The 14226-nt window shown below is 43.4% G+C and overlaps 1 protein-coding gene across 1 annotated transcript in view; it reads left to right on the top strand.

The window, feature by feature from the left end:
- The window catches only part of LOC140908810 (kinesin-like protein KIF28), a 62372-nt gene that overhangs the window by 44773 nt on the left and 3373 nt on the right, over positions 1-14226 (top strand). The window contains exons 17-21 of the mRNA XM_073336682.2: positions 2598-2872; positions 4880-5014; positions 5656-5822; positions 8050-8153; positions 13876-14026. Coding sequence (XP_073192783.1) covers positions 2598-2872; positions 4880-5014; positions 5656-5822; positions 8050-8153; positions 13876-14026 — 832 coding nt within the window. The remainder of the gene's footprint in view (positions 1-2597; positions 2873-4879; positions 5015-5655; positions 5823-8049; positions 8154-13875; positions 14027-14226) is intronic.

Here is a 14226-nt window from a genome sequence, read left to right as displayed (position 1 = left end):
ATGGACATTGGAGACGTTTTGTAGCGTAGTGATCTCAGTTGACTGCCTACCAGAAGACACATGCAATTACTGTAAAATGAGAGTGCAAAGTAAATCAGGAACCTCAAATGATTACTGCAACAGATCGTGTGGAAGAATTTGGAAGCCAAATTCTACATGCCAGTGGTGACCAACTATTTTGTACAAGCTGCAGTGTTTCATTGGATCACACACATCGGGCAATAGGTCAGTGCCACTTAGACTCGGAAACCCATCAAAGCAGAAAGAGGGCTGGGGATGGCGCATTGCTGGTAAACCAAAAGTTTAAAAAAAAACCCCACAATTTCTTCTCTTTCTAAGACGACGACAGAGAGCTCTGAGACCCGTCATTTAGCTAGAATGGAACTTGTGGCTGCATTTGCAAGTGCTAATAGTCCATTGGAAAAACTTGATCACCCAAAGTTGCATGAGTTCATTCAACAGAATGTACAAAATACCGGTTGCTTACCACATGCGAATAAGCTACAACAGAACTACCTTCCAAAGGTTTTTGCTACACATTTTGAGGAGATAAGGTGTCAAATTAACTCATGTGAGTATTTTGCAATTATTTTGGATGAGTCCACAGATGAGCAAGACAACTATGTACTGCATGGTCTCTTTGATTTTATTTCTGACAAGGCTGAAGATGTACAGACAGGAAAGCTAACAGTGCTCGCTGACTTCATTTATTTGGATGCTGTTAACTACACTACAGTTTCTCAAGTGCTAATTAAAACCAAATTACAGTGTGAACTTTAATAAAGTATCTGCTTTCATGAGTGACAATGCAACTTACATGATGAAATTTTTAAAATCGGTTCTCCAAGGTCTAATGCCAAATGCTGTCCATATAACATGTAATGCACATATAATTTCTCTTGTCAGTGAGCTGTGGGGATGTTAGTTTGGTAAAGTTGATAACTGGTCAGCTACATTAAAAGATCTTTTGACACTGCCCTAGCCGCAAACTTCGATACAGGCAGCACATTGCAAACACGACTGAAATTGGGGAAGAAATAATTGCACTTCCCCCAGAGCCAGGATTACTCATTGGAATTCCCGGTTTTGGCCTGTACAATACCATGCAGCTCACCTGAAGTACTACTCCGAGTTCGTCTCAGAAGAGCGGACGCTGACTCCAATAACGCAGGTTTTAACAGAACTGTCAACCCTTCTAAATGATGCTCAGCTGAATGAGGAAGTTCAGTTTGTTGCCAAAAATGCCACAGGACTCATGGACTTGATCACTTGGTTTGAATCTCGACGTGTCAGAACCCACCAAGCGTACCACAAAGTAATGGACATACTTTTCTGGGCTGGAGCACAGTCAAACAAAATCCACTCTGACAATGCTGAGTTAAATGCCAGTGCTCAGCAGGTGTGTTCTTGCCTGGCAAAGAAGCTCAGACAATATTACTGCTATGGGGAAGAGTCAAGCGATGTAGCAAAAACGGCTCAAAACTTTCAACAACCTGCAGCAAGGTTCCTAAAAGCAGTGCATATTTTTGACCTCACACAAATGCACCTGTTGATGGTGGATTTCAGCTCGCTTAATGCAGCTCCTGGCTTTCATAAGAATTGTAAGCTGGAGATGCCTCCTTACAAAAATATTGTGAAAGAAGCAGACTGTAGTTTGCCTGTGCTACAGTTCTGGAACTCGGCGGAAGGCAGAATCCCCCATCTTGCAAGGCTAGCTAGGCGCTGTCTGACCGTTCCAACCAACTCCGTAGATGCAAAGAGAGCAGTGTCTCAACACGGACAGGTGTGTTCAGCACAGAGACCGGGAATGAAGTTGCTGGATGCTCCAGGCTGACATTCAATTAATGACATTTGAAACCAGAACTTTTTTTTTAACTTAAGGCAATGGTTCACAAGTTTGAGGCTACCAATTGAGATCACTTCCCTACGAAACTCTGATGCCCATATCTACCAATCAGGGAGTTGAGACTTGGTGGTGGTTGCTGCTGTAAAGTGTCAATCAATACATCCTGTCAAGTTCACATGACCTTTCTTTATCTTATTGAAACAAGCTAATAATTGCATCGGTGGGGTGGAGGGCACTCTGTACCTCTCCCCCTGCAGCTGTGGACGATGGGAGCAAGAAGTGAGTTGTGGGGTAAGGTGCGGACCTTTCTGCAGAGGTACCCAAGAGCAGCCGTGCAGAGGAAGAGAAAGTCTTGTCCCTCCCAAGCGAGCCAGGACTAGCAGCTAAGAGCCCTGGCTGGGGTGTTCCCAGCAGCATGGGGGAGATCAGACCCATGTCCACCTCTGGGAACCTGGCTGCAGGAAGCTCTGTGATTGCTGCCTTCAGAGTCCAGCTCTGAAGGCAGCACAGAAGTGAGGGTGGCAATCCCATGACCTCCCCCCCACCCCAATAGCTTTGCAGCCCCCCATCCCCTTTTGGGTCAAGACCCCCACAGTTACAACACCATGACAGTTCAGATTTAAACAGCTGAAAATGTGAAATGTACCAATTTTCAAATCCTATGGCCATGAAATTGACCATAATGGACCATGAATTTGGTAGGGCTCTACCCATGACCGTTTATTTTATCATCTTTCCTGTGTATCTCTAGGTGTGGGTATGGTCTAAGGCCAAGTTCATCAACAGGAAATTCCTAATGGAGGAGGTTTACCAGCATTTTTTAGATGGAGAGGATGTGTATGTGGGCCAAGACAGCGACCCATTTTGGGATCCTGTTGAGGTCATTCATTTAGGATCTGCTCACATTTGGCTTCAGTCACTTGCTTACTGCATGAAGCTGGAAGAACAAACAGAAGTTCTGAACTCTGAAGGAATGGAAGAAGCTATTCTACTTATAAATATAGTTCCGTGTTCCAGTGATGGAAGGTAAAGGTTTGCTGTTCCTTATTTGAACTAGCTCCTATCTATGATCGCTTTTAAAAAAAAAATCCAATTCAGGAATTTCACAGGGTGATATGTCTGGTAGGAGATGGAGGCTAAAAACATGGGGGAAAATATAAAGACCATGTGAAATTCGAACAAGTTTACACAGGTATAAACAGGAGCAGGATTTGACCCAAAGACATTAGCACATGGGGAAAATATGCCATGTGACAGTACCATTGATGTCCAGGTCTGTCCTGATCTCCCTGGGATTGGGTGCTACGATGACAGCTGCTCAGCCCCTGGGAAGTTGAAGTCCCTTGAGTTGTTACCAGGGTCCTACCCTAGCTAAGTGAAAGAACCACACTGATGAACTCTAGAGGGAGCTGCTGCCAGACTTCTTTGCCAGATGGAGATGGGTTGTGTAAGGAAGGGCCTTAGTGGAAGATTTTAAAATTGTAAATAAGTGAAGTCTTGTTGGACCTTCTGGGAAAGAGGAACAAAGAAAGTGTATAATGAGTAACTACCCATTATCTTCTGTCATACTTTACCTGCTACTGAAAAACTATTACAAAGCACCCTACGTACATGAGGTAGTATGCCACTGAGCTCAGCTGTCTCGGAAATGTTTCGGTGGGGAAGCTCTGGAGGCAGTAGTACTGTGTGGGAGAAGGCAGTGGTGATACTCCAGATAAAACAGGTTTGGGGGGATACAGAGACAATAAACACAAACATTTTGCACCGGTGATTTTCAAGCTGTGGTTTGTGTGGCTCTGCCCTGTGGGAAGCAGAGCTGGTTTTACCACAGAGGTGAAGCTTTAGTCAGTTTTCAAGCAGTGGCACTTCTGGATAGTTGTAGGTCAAGGACGGTAAGGGTTTCCAAAAAATCAGGTGACCAACTACATTTAGAGCCCCACCCCATGAACGGCAGCTTTGTCTGATGTTTGAAGGTTATTTGTAAGCAGATTTTCCATCACCGTAATTGAAGTTTAACAAACGCACGGAAGGCCAGACCAAACCACAAATTGACCTGGAATGCTTAGAGTAGTGGGAGCGGCAGGTGATGATCCTCTCTAGCCTGGGGAAGGAGTGTTTAAAAAAAAAAAAAGTGTTGGTAGCATGTTTTAATTAACACTATTTTAAACACCACTTAGCCCCGAGTGTAGACCTTGACCAGCTAACACATTTGTAAAGGCATTAAACCCTGTCTACACTAGATATTAAGTGATGTTTATATTCCAGGGCCAGTAAGGGGAAAAGAGTCAGTATTAATGCAGAATCTTCCTTGCAGTGCTTGTCTGCTTGGGAAGTTAGTGCACAGCAAGCTAAGGTGTGAATTTACACATCACTAATTACTCAAATCTAACTCCCCATGTGGGCTCTCTTACAAAGTGCCTTTGTGTGCTTTACTTTACTACATGTCAACGTGTACTAAGATAACTTGTGTCTGCTTTCATGGTTCAGCCTCACATTGTACCACCCGAAAGCTCTATAGCTTGATAAGGTTGGTTAAACAAATATCTTTGTTTAGTTGTAATCCACTGAATTAGGAAACTGGTTTCTTTGTAAAGACAGTGTGGAAAAATGTTTTTGGAAGGTGTTTGTGTGCCCCTTTCTCTTCCCTACCTCTATACTTTATGCTTTTTTGGTCTATTCTGTGTCTCTTTCAAAGATTTTATTGCACTTCCCTTCCCCCCACCTCTTTGTTTTCTCCTAATCCCTGTCTCTCTCACTCCTTCAAAGGATACCAGGCCTATCTCCTAATCTTGCCATCTTGGAGAGCCAGTAGCAAAGGAAATGAGCTAGATTTGTAATATACAGTCCCTTCCACATGGTTTCCTTTCCTATCATAGGTGGTTACCAGACTCTTTGTGTGTAAACAGCTGTCCTCTCCTCTGTTCCCAGCCTCCTCCTCACTGACCTGATTCATTCACTAATGTCACTGTCATATATTTGCTGTGAAAGCTGAGCCAGATTTGACATGTCATATCCTTATTCCTACATTTTTAGAGCCTTCGGAGAGGATGATATGATCATTGACCCTTTGGAATTGCTGGGAAGAAGAATTGATTTCCAGATTCACATCTTACAGTGCCTTGGAGTCAAATGGCTTAGAGAAGTCACTGAACGGGGCATTCAGATAGGGTGAGGGGTTGCATTAGTTCACTGCTTCCTTCACAGTATGTTCAGTTGGAATCATTGGTGAAAGCAAGAGCAGTTTCATAGTTATCCCAACAGAAGTTTCCAAATCGCATGAACTACTATCATCTGTTAGATCTCTAAGCTGCAGGATCTACTTAATGTCACAGGCTCAAAATCACAGCTGTCCTCTTAAAGGACATGTTAATAGGGGTAAGCCCTGCCTTGAACAGGAATATTTGAACTCATTTGCTCCAAACAAAGGTGAATTTCCTCAGTGAATGGGAGCAAAACACGTCTGTGGGTTGGTGGGGGTTGGGAGGAGAGAAAACTTTAAGCTCTATAATACAAAATAAAATCTTGTATCATTAAAGCAAATGCATTTTTAGAGGATGACAGAATGTTCAGTGACAAACTGCTACAGTCAACAAAATAAACCCTGAAAATGAATCAAGTGAAGTAATATTTTCACATAACGTGGTTGGTGAGTGCCTGCACAAAGCATTCTATTCAACAAGAGAGAACAGCTGACCTCAAAATGTTGCCATAATTCTTTTGTTCACATATTCTTTGTTCAAGTAGCTGACCTTTCCAAATACTGAACTGGGCAGTTATTTACATTTTATGTTAATGTTTCATTCACCTAGGTACAGAGTTTATGATCTTCTACACTCTCTATACACCAAGCCTGTCTGGAAAAACATGAATGCTAAGATTGAAGAGACAGTCCACTTCTCAGCCCTAAGTGCATCCCATGAATTTTTAAATTATTTACAAAAAAATGCTTTAATTGTTGACTTGTGGGGGCTTCAAGGTATTTCTTTATAATAATTCTTTTTAATTTGCATAGTTCTTCATGGCTGTGGGTTGTAAATAGAATCAAACCATATTCTAACATAGTTTTCAAATATAAAACTGCCTGATGGCAAGACAGAGCATGCTCACTTATATTACTGTGATGCTTTAATTCAATATTAGTTCAGTATTTAAAGACTGATTAGAATTTGCTTGGCGTAACCATCTCAGAATGAGCATGTCAACCTAGCCAAGAAGGATCCAATCATTTACATCATTTGATGCTTAAAGCAGCCTCTATTAAATAGCTCTGTGGCATCTCAAATTTAAGAATCTCATTGCTTTAGAAACATTAATGAAATAAGTTTCACAACACCCCTCTGAGGTAGATAAGCATTATTACCCTCATTTTACAAGTGAGAGCACTGAAGTACGGAGAGGCTAAGTAACTTGCCCAAGGCCATACACCAACTCATTGTCAGAGATGGGAAACATATTGTGTAGTCCTGGCTTAGACATTAGTCCTTACTCTCAGTCCCCTACTCTTCATGGTGGGAGGAACAGAGTCTGAAGTGTGACTGCATGAATACGACAGCTTGTAAATACTAATATTCACTTTCATGAGAGTTAGTGATTTTTTTCCAGCAAACACTTTCCAGGACGCAGGCGTCAACCCATCAGACTGGTTTGCCGGATAGAAGCAAAAGTAGAAACATAGCCTGGTACCATTGTTAAGAGCATCCGTGTTCTTACATTATTGTTTAGCATTCGTGTGGACAGGGTGACAGTTCCCTGACTGTTAGGGAACATATTATAGGATAGGTTTTGATCTAGGCCTAGTGTTATAAACTAAGACAGTTACTGTTCCCTAGCATGGATATAGTTCCCTAGCATAGCCAGTAAGTTGTTCAGTCCATCCTAAAAATAGAAGATGATTGAACGTGGATGCCAATAAGCCACAGAAGCGAGCAGTTCTTGTATGTAGCGCTTTTTGAAGTATGATTGGGCCCTAAATCTCGGAGGTTTGAGTGCTTAGATTGCACTGTTATCTCTGGTATAATGGATCAGGTCAGGACATCCTGGAGGTGCTGTGGCATGACTTATGACTAAGGCTGTGATTTAGCCAAAGACCTCCGTGACTTCAGCCAGCACCGGCTGGGAGCTGCAGGGTCCCCTGCAGAGGCTGGGAGTGGAAAACGGATCCACCGCGGGCAGCAGGGGGCCCTGGGAGCTCCACTCGCAGCTGCCCAGGGCTCCTCATTTTGCCACGGATATTTTTAGTAAAAGTCAGGGGGGGGTCGTGGGCTTCCGTGAATTTTTCATTCATGCGCCTTCACAGTCGTCTGTGGCTCCAGACTAACGTGGCAGAATCTGATTCATCTTTTCATGCTCTCCCCTCTCTCCCCCGCAATTTCTATTTTTCAATGGCAAAAAGGATGACAAAAGGGCAGAGAGAAGAGGATGGGTAACAGGAGAGGGGAATGAAAGTTCATAACATTTTTCCCCAAAAAATCTTTACTGTTCTTGTGACATTTTGGGGACTATTCTGACCGGTAACTTTGGGGGCCTATGTTTTGTGCAGCTGTGGTGCAGTTCCCTGGCACCAGTAGCCATCCCACAAGCCTTTCACCAGCCTAGTTACTCTTTGCAGGGTAACCCCAACAGCCTTTCCAGTCCCAAGTCTCCCCAAATACATCTTCCTTGTGAAAAAACCACCCCCTCAGGGACAAAAGTTACCCCTGACATAAGCGCTCCGTCAGCGGGAGAACTTCTCCCATTGACAAGCTTCCGCTGCTTGCAGAGGTGGTTTTATTACGCCAACAGGGGAGAGCGTCTTCCCCAGATGTGCTGCAGTGGAGCAGCTGTATCAGTGTAACTGTGCCGTTGCAGCATTGTACTTGTAGACGGGGCCTAAAAATCTGTAGGTTTACAGCCCAGTATCCCACGTATTTAGAACTCTAATGTCGCTAATTGTGAAATTGGTGTCTGAAATTTTCAGTGTTTAATTGTTGATGTGTGTGTTTAAAAGAATCAAACGTGTGATGTGAGATGTGTTATCCAAATGGTATATGTTGGAGGCAAGTTTGAGAAAATGGAGATTACTGGTGTAAATTCAAGAGACTTGTCAGAGCTTGGAGCGAAATATTTTTATTTCTCCCTAAATATTTCAACTGATGTACAACGCAGATACAATAGTGAAGGCATGTGACAACAGTCTTAACTGGGCTCTCTTTCCCACAATGCAGAAGGGTGCGCTGAATTGGACTACTCCCTACAAGACATGGTCACAAGCGAGGGTACCATTATAGTTGATAATCCAAAAACTGTGATTGCAAAGGATATTGGTCTGGTGAGTCCACTTAAATTATTAGTAACATTCTTTGATAAAATCAGTGGATCTGACGAACCTGCAAGCTTTTACTTCCTTTTTTTTTTTTTTTTTTTTTTAGTGTAGACCAGGTCTGAGTAGTTATTTACGCAGGTAGTCCTTTGACCTTAATGGGACTACTCTAGTGATTAAAGATTGTAGGATTGGGCCCTGGAAGTATGCAGCATTTCATGAGAGGCAGTGATCCATATGTACAGCACAGAATCACTGTCATAGATAACGCATCTTGTCCACTCATGAGTTTAATCAAAGAGCTACTGTACACAGCCTTCTAGCTGCTGACCTGCTTCAGACAATGCTTTGGAAAGCACCACCGTTACGTAGTTTTGTTTCAACTAATTTTTAAAATCTGGGATATATTAGCAGACCCATTTAATGACAATGGCCATGGGGCTGAGAGCTTGGGCTGTCGTCCTCAGGGTGGGAGGCTCCAGCAGCGAGTGTCCCACAATGCCCCTCACAGCTAAGTCGGTGGAAGCGCACCTGGTGAGGACGTGCGCCGTCGACAGAGGGGGCGTAGTGTAGACATGAACCCTGGCAGTAATTGTTTCAGTGGCTCTACATGGACCTAACTAAAGTCAACTTAATTTTGTAGTGAAGACAAGGTCTCAGATTTGTTTATAGTGGGGAAAAAAGAATTTTATTTAACAAAGAACAGAGATCCGAACGAGAGCAAGCACAAATATTGGAAACAAATGATTACATATAAAATAAAATCATAACATGCGTTCTAGAGCCTAAACTTAACTTATAAACTTCATTAGACAACAAAATGTCTTCTCACTCAAAGTTCTTCTCCTAGCCTTTAACAGCAAGTTTGGCTGTGATCCTCCATTTGTAAAATAAGCCAGCTGGCTGTTTGGCCCCTCCATGAAGGATACCACCCTCTAGTGATGCTTCAACACCACCTAATCATGGGCACTCTAGTTTCCTATTTTGATTAGGAGAGGGACATATTTGAGTGATGTTCCACACGTCACTCCTTCTCCAAGTGGTCTCAAAAAGCTAGAAAGGCACACCTAAATGGAGTGCTCTCTGTAAGCCTTGTTGGACACTGAAAGGAAGGACATAGCTCGACTTCAGCTGGAACTCATCCCAATGACTGACAGTTTGGGCAATATGCCAACTTGAGCCAGGCCTGGAGAAGACAAAGACGCAGCCTCGCATTCCAGACTACATATGTACTTGCCACAATATGACCTAGCCACTTCAGGCATACACGATACCTAGGGGAAGGGTGAGACTGGAGGGACAGACCAAGATGATGAATTGTGTGAAATTGCTCACTCGGTAGAAATACCCACCAACTTGTATGATCTAGTTGGGCCGAATGAACTCAGTTTTTTTGCATAGGTACTAAAGTTGATTTTGTTTAGGATCAGACCCAAGCGATTGAAGAGATGTTGTGTGAACCAGACATGATTAAGGAATTGATCTCTGGATTTGACCCAGTTTTCCAGGTAGAGAAAGACGTGTATTTCTCTCTTCCTGGGAAGTGTCGCTACTACAGCCATGCATTTGGTAAAAACCCAAGGAGCTAAGGAGAGACCAAAAGGGAGCATTGTGTAACGATAATGCTGCCCTGAGACTACAAATTTCAGAAACTTCTGTGGCTCAGGAAAATTGCCACATGAAAATAAGCATCCTGAAGATCAAGAGCAACAAACCAGTCATGATTCAAAGCTGATAGGATAGTAGCTAGGGTCACCATTTGGTATCTCATGTACTTGCTGTACCTGTTGAGACCCCAGAGATCAAGAATAGATCCCACTCCTCTCTTGGATTTGCAAATCAGGAAATACCATGAATAGAATCCTTGTCCTTAGGCATAGACTTCCTTGCCACGATCTCTCATTAGCTGCTGTTGTACAAGAGAGTTTTAGGGGCCAGATGAGATTAGAAGCACTCTTTGCGGGTTTTAACAGTGCTTCATTTATAAGGAGGACTGCAGAATGTCCTCCAGCTTGTGGGTATGTTCCTGCACAAACTCGTGTTGAAGCCATTCACTTCAGGAGATCCTGATGCAACTTAAAATCCTCAGCCCCTGGAAAGGAAGAGTCCAGTACTGCGGTCTCGTTCGGTGCCCGGAAGATGAAATAAGCAGAGCCATTGGAACCTCTCAGTCGAGGTCCCTGTACACGTGGATCAGACTGAACTTGCTCTGAGGAATCCGCCTCCATCCGAGTCTGCAAGGAGGGGATACCACAGGCTGGTTGGATGACCTTGCCATGGAGTGTGTTGAGGATTGCGAATGTTCAGATCAAGGAATGTCCCCCAGGTTCCAAAACATTGGTGATAGGAATATGGCGGAAGCAGTGACAGTCTCAGGACTGACTGTGATCCATAGGAGGTCTTGACAATCTACAATACTGGTGTCTCAAAGCCAAGGTAGAGGGGGGGAATGTCCCCGAGCTCAATCCTGACCAACACTCAAGTCATCCAAAGGCAATGGGGGAGCCACTGCAGGAGGAGCAAGCAAACATCCAGCCTTGTCCGATGCCCAATACGTCAGTTGCATCAGTACCAAGGCAGATACAGAAGTCGATGCCTTGAGGACTGACATGGGATCACACTCCCACTCGGTACGGTACCAAAACAGAAGGCAACAGCGAAGGCTGGGTTGTTACCGATCTTGTAGACATGGTCTACCCTGCAGTCCTCATTGGTACTGAAGATAGTAATTGTGCCAAAGGGCCCCTTTGTTACCATAAGGAGGTCAACCTTGGCTGCCCACTCTGAGCCTTAGACAATACAGATTATGGTGCAGTCAGTTGAGACAAGTCTGCAATCAATCCTGGCAGCACTGAGGACCACACAGAAGTCATCCCATCAGCTGAATGCTCCTGAATAACTGGGGAGTCAGGAACAGAGAGGCAAGGCAAATCTGATACTGCCTACTGTGGCAATGGAGTGGGAAGAGCTGGGGCTGATGTAATCAGTACTGGACTCAACGGGCATCCCATGGATGGTACTGGAGTTTATGGTACAGCTTCCAATTGATGCCACCTCAGTACCTGAGAGTAGGTAAATGCTCCGGCTCCATCCTGTGTACCAGAAGAATCACAATATCAGTCTGCACTCTTGGAAGAGGAGGCAGAATCTTCCTGAGCTCTGGAGTGGTTGCAGTCCATTTTGTGAGGCCTTTTCCTTGGAGGACCAAAGAAAGGAGAATGATCTCTCTCCCTCCTGGGGAAGACATCAGAGTCTGGCCAAGGAACATCCGCTCACTCTGGTTCTGAAGTTGCCAGAGGGGCCAGACAGTCCTGGAGATCCCCAGCATTGTAGGGGTCTCATGGCCTGCTCCATAAGGTGCTGCTTGAAGTGCAAGTCCCTTACCACCTGTGTTCTTTTCTTGATTGTTGTGCAGATAGATCACCTTTCTTTAATGTGCACTTCTCCCAAGCACCACAGGCATCATTTGGAGGGTCATATTGGGAATGGACAATGTTAAAACTTTGGAGAGGGTATTGCACGAGGATAACAATCTATCCTAATTACTAGAACTAAACCTAAGGTAGTACTAAGCTAAGTAACTTTCAGCTATGTACAACAAAATCTGAGATAGAAAAGCATGGGGTAAATACCACACACAGCTCCGATTCCAGCTGCAGGTGCTTAGAAAGAACAGAGGGAAGGAGGTTGGGGTGGCATTGCCCTTAAATAGCCTAAGAAGGGGTAAAGGCCACAAAGCACGAGTGCCACTCCTACAGATACTGCTAGGCAGAGTTCTCCTGTTTCAGTGTGCTGGGCTTGTGCACGTCATCTTCGATGTGCTGAGTGGATTACACGTCTGCAACAGTGTAGTGACCCCCTTGTCCTCTTCTCCAGTTTGCACTTTTTAAGGTGTTCCTGGATCTTATTAAATACATTGCAGGGTCTTTCAACATATTGTTGGAGGTGGTACAAGATAAATCACAAACTGCTGGGCATTTTGCACCTTGCCATGCCTGTAAATCAAGGGCTGTTGGAGCCTGCAAAAGACCTGTGGCAGACTCCAGCATAGACTGCAGCTATATCCAAGATGCAGGCAGGCCAAGTCTCTGACAAGGGCTTGGAACACATTTATTCTCACCCAGTACCAGAATCTCTTGTAGCAGCTGCCCAGGAGAAATCCAAACCACAAGGGCCTCCCAAAATCAACACATAGGGAGAAAGACCCCAAAAAGTTGGATGTACATCAACATAAAGTTTTAGTCAGCCAGCCTCCAGATGCAAGTAGCTAATTACCAAACCTTTCTCACAAAACCTATTTACGCTGGGATATGCTGTCTCAATTTATGGACAGGCTTACTCCTGAACATAGGAATGAGTTAAAATCTATATTGAATGAGGGGCAGCTGATAATTCATACTTCCCTACAAACAGCACTTGACACATCAGATACGGTGGTACGCACCATGGCTACATCTGTGGCAGTGACAAGATCGTCCTGGTTCCAGGTATCAAGAATGCCTAGGGAGGTCCACATCACCCTTGAGAACCTTCCTTTTGAAGGCAATTAACTTTTTGATTCAAAGATTGCTGAGGCACTCCATTCATGAAAGGGACTGCAGAGTAGCCCTGGAGACCATGACCTGTACGTTCCAGAAGGAAACAAGCAGGACCTCAGAATTCCTATAGGCAGCATAGCACCCCCTCTAGCCACTACTATTAGCAACCTCAGAGGACATTGGAGCAGTTGGGAATCTGGTCTCTCTCTTCTTTACACTCTGGCAACACTTGTGTAGCCTGTTATGCTAATAAAAATCTCATTGAAATGAATTGGTTGCAAAATAAAGTTATTTTAGCTAGTCATATATGATAATTTCAGCTGGAGAAATTAACAGTTTGAGTTACAGTTTAAAGAAAATGAATGACCACTTGAATAATAAATACCTAGCTCTTACAGAGCACTTCTCATCAGCTTTCAAAAGAGGTCAGCATCATTATCCATAGAGTGTTAATAAATGAAAGGCAAGTGAGCGTCCCTGTAGACTGGGTAACAGAACTGTAAATCATACAGGTGCTTTGCTGTACACAGACCTGTGTTCTTTATTTTCTGCTTTCAATTTATTTAGGATGGCACATAGCAAATGCTCTTATTGGAAAACTATCTTATTTCTCTTGCTTCCTCTTGATCATTTAATGCAGGACCTGCAGGACTTGATTTTCTAAAAAAGTAAATTGATGTCACATAGTCCCTAATTAGTTAAAAAGCAAACCATTGAAGTTCCTACTTAAATGCTTCTCTTTCTACCTTTCATACTGTAGTCACTCTTAGAGAGCCAGTCTTTCTGTACACACTTGCACAGTCTTTGTGTTGTAAGATCTGGTATAATTGCTCTTGGTCAAATGACACTGATTATTTTTAAAAATCTGACATTAAAACAGTGAACAGCTGAATCAAACAGTGGTGGCGATTAGGATTTTGTATGGGCAGATGTGGTGCAACTGTAAAATGTGTACACGGGCCTTTGATATCATAGTGGTGGCATATTAATATTGATTCTTTGATTGATAGGTGGATTGAAGTATAAATTGCTCCTCAAACTTAGTTTGCACAATAGCATGAACAGTGTGTGGTACATAACTGCTTCCATGCAGGGTAGGTCATGATTCCAATAAAACCTTACATCCATCTGTAGAAGGTCTTGAGAGCTAAAAATCCTTACTGGTATTGATACTCAAATGTTTTCTTTAATAGGGCACAGCTAACCAGATATCTGAACTTTACCTGAAGCTGCTGAAGTTGGAAGAGGAGACTGAGCTTCTTAGAGATATTAACAGAGCTTTAAGGGAAGAAAATGCATCTCTTAAGGATAAAGTGAAGAAGTGGGAGACAGGACACCATGAAAGTCAGTGCAAAACACAAACCATGCCACAAAATTGCATTTTTCTGTTATGGTTAAGGTGTACTGTGGTGAGAGCCTCCTGGAACAGTTGGTGCTGAGAGTTTATGTGCCACTGAATTTTTTTCTCCAACGAGAGAATATGGATGAAATTTCATCACTTTCAGCTAATGACCATATAAAAATGCAGAACGAAATATTTTGTG

Source organism: Lepidochelys kempii, chromosome 3 (genome assembly GCF_965140285.1).
Source record: "Lepidochelys kempii isolate rLepKem1 chromosome 3, rLepKem1.hap1, whole genome shotgun sequence".
Classification (NCBI taxonomy): Eukaryota; Metazoa; Chordata; order Testudines; family Cheloniidae; genus Lepidochelys; species Lepidochelys kempii.
This window is presented reverse-complemented; position numbering and strand designations above follow the sequence as displayed.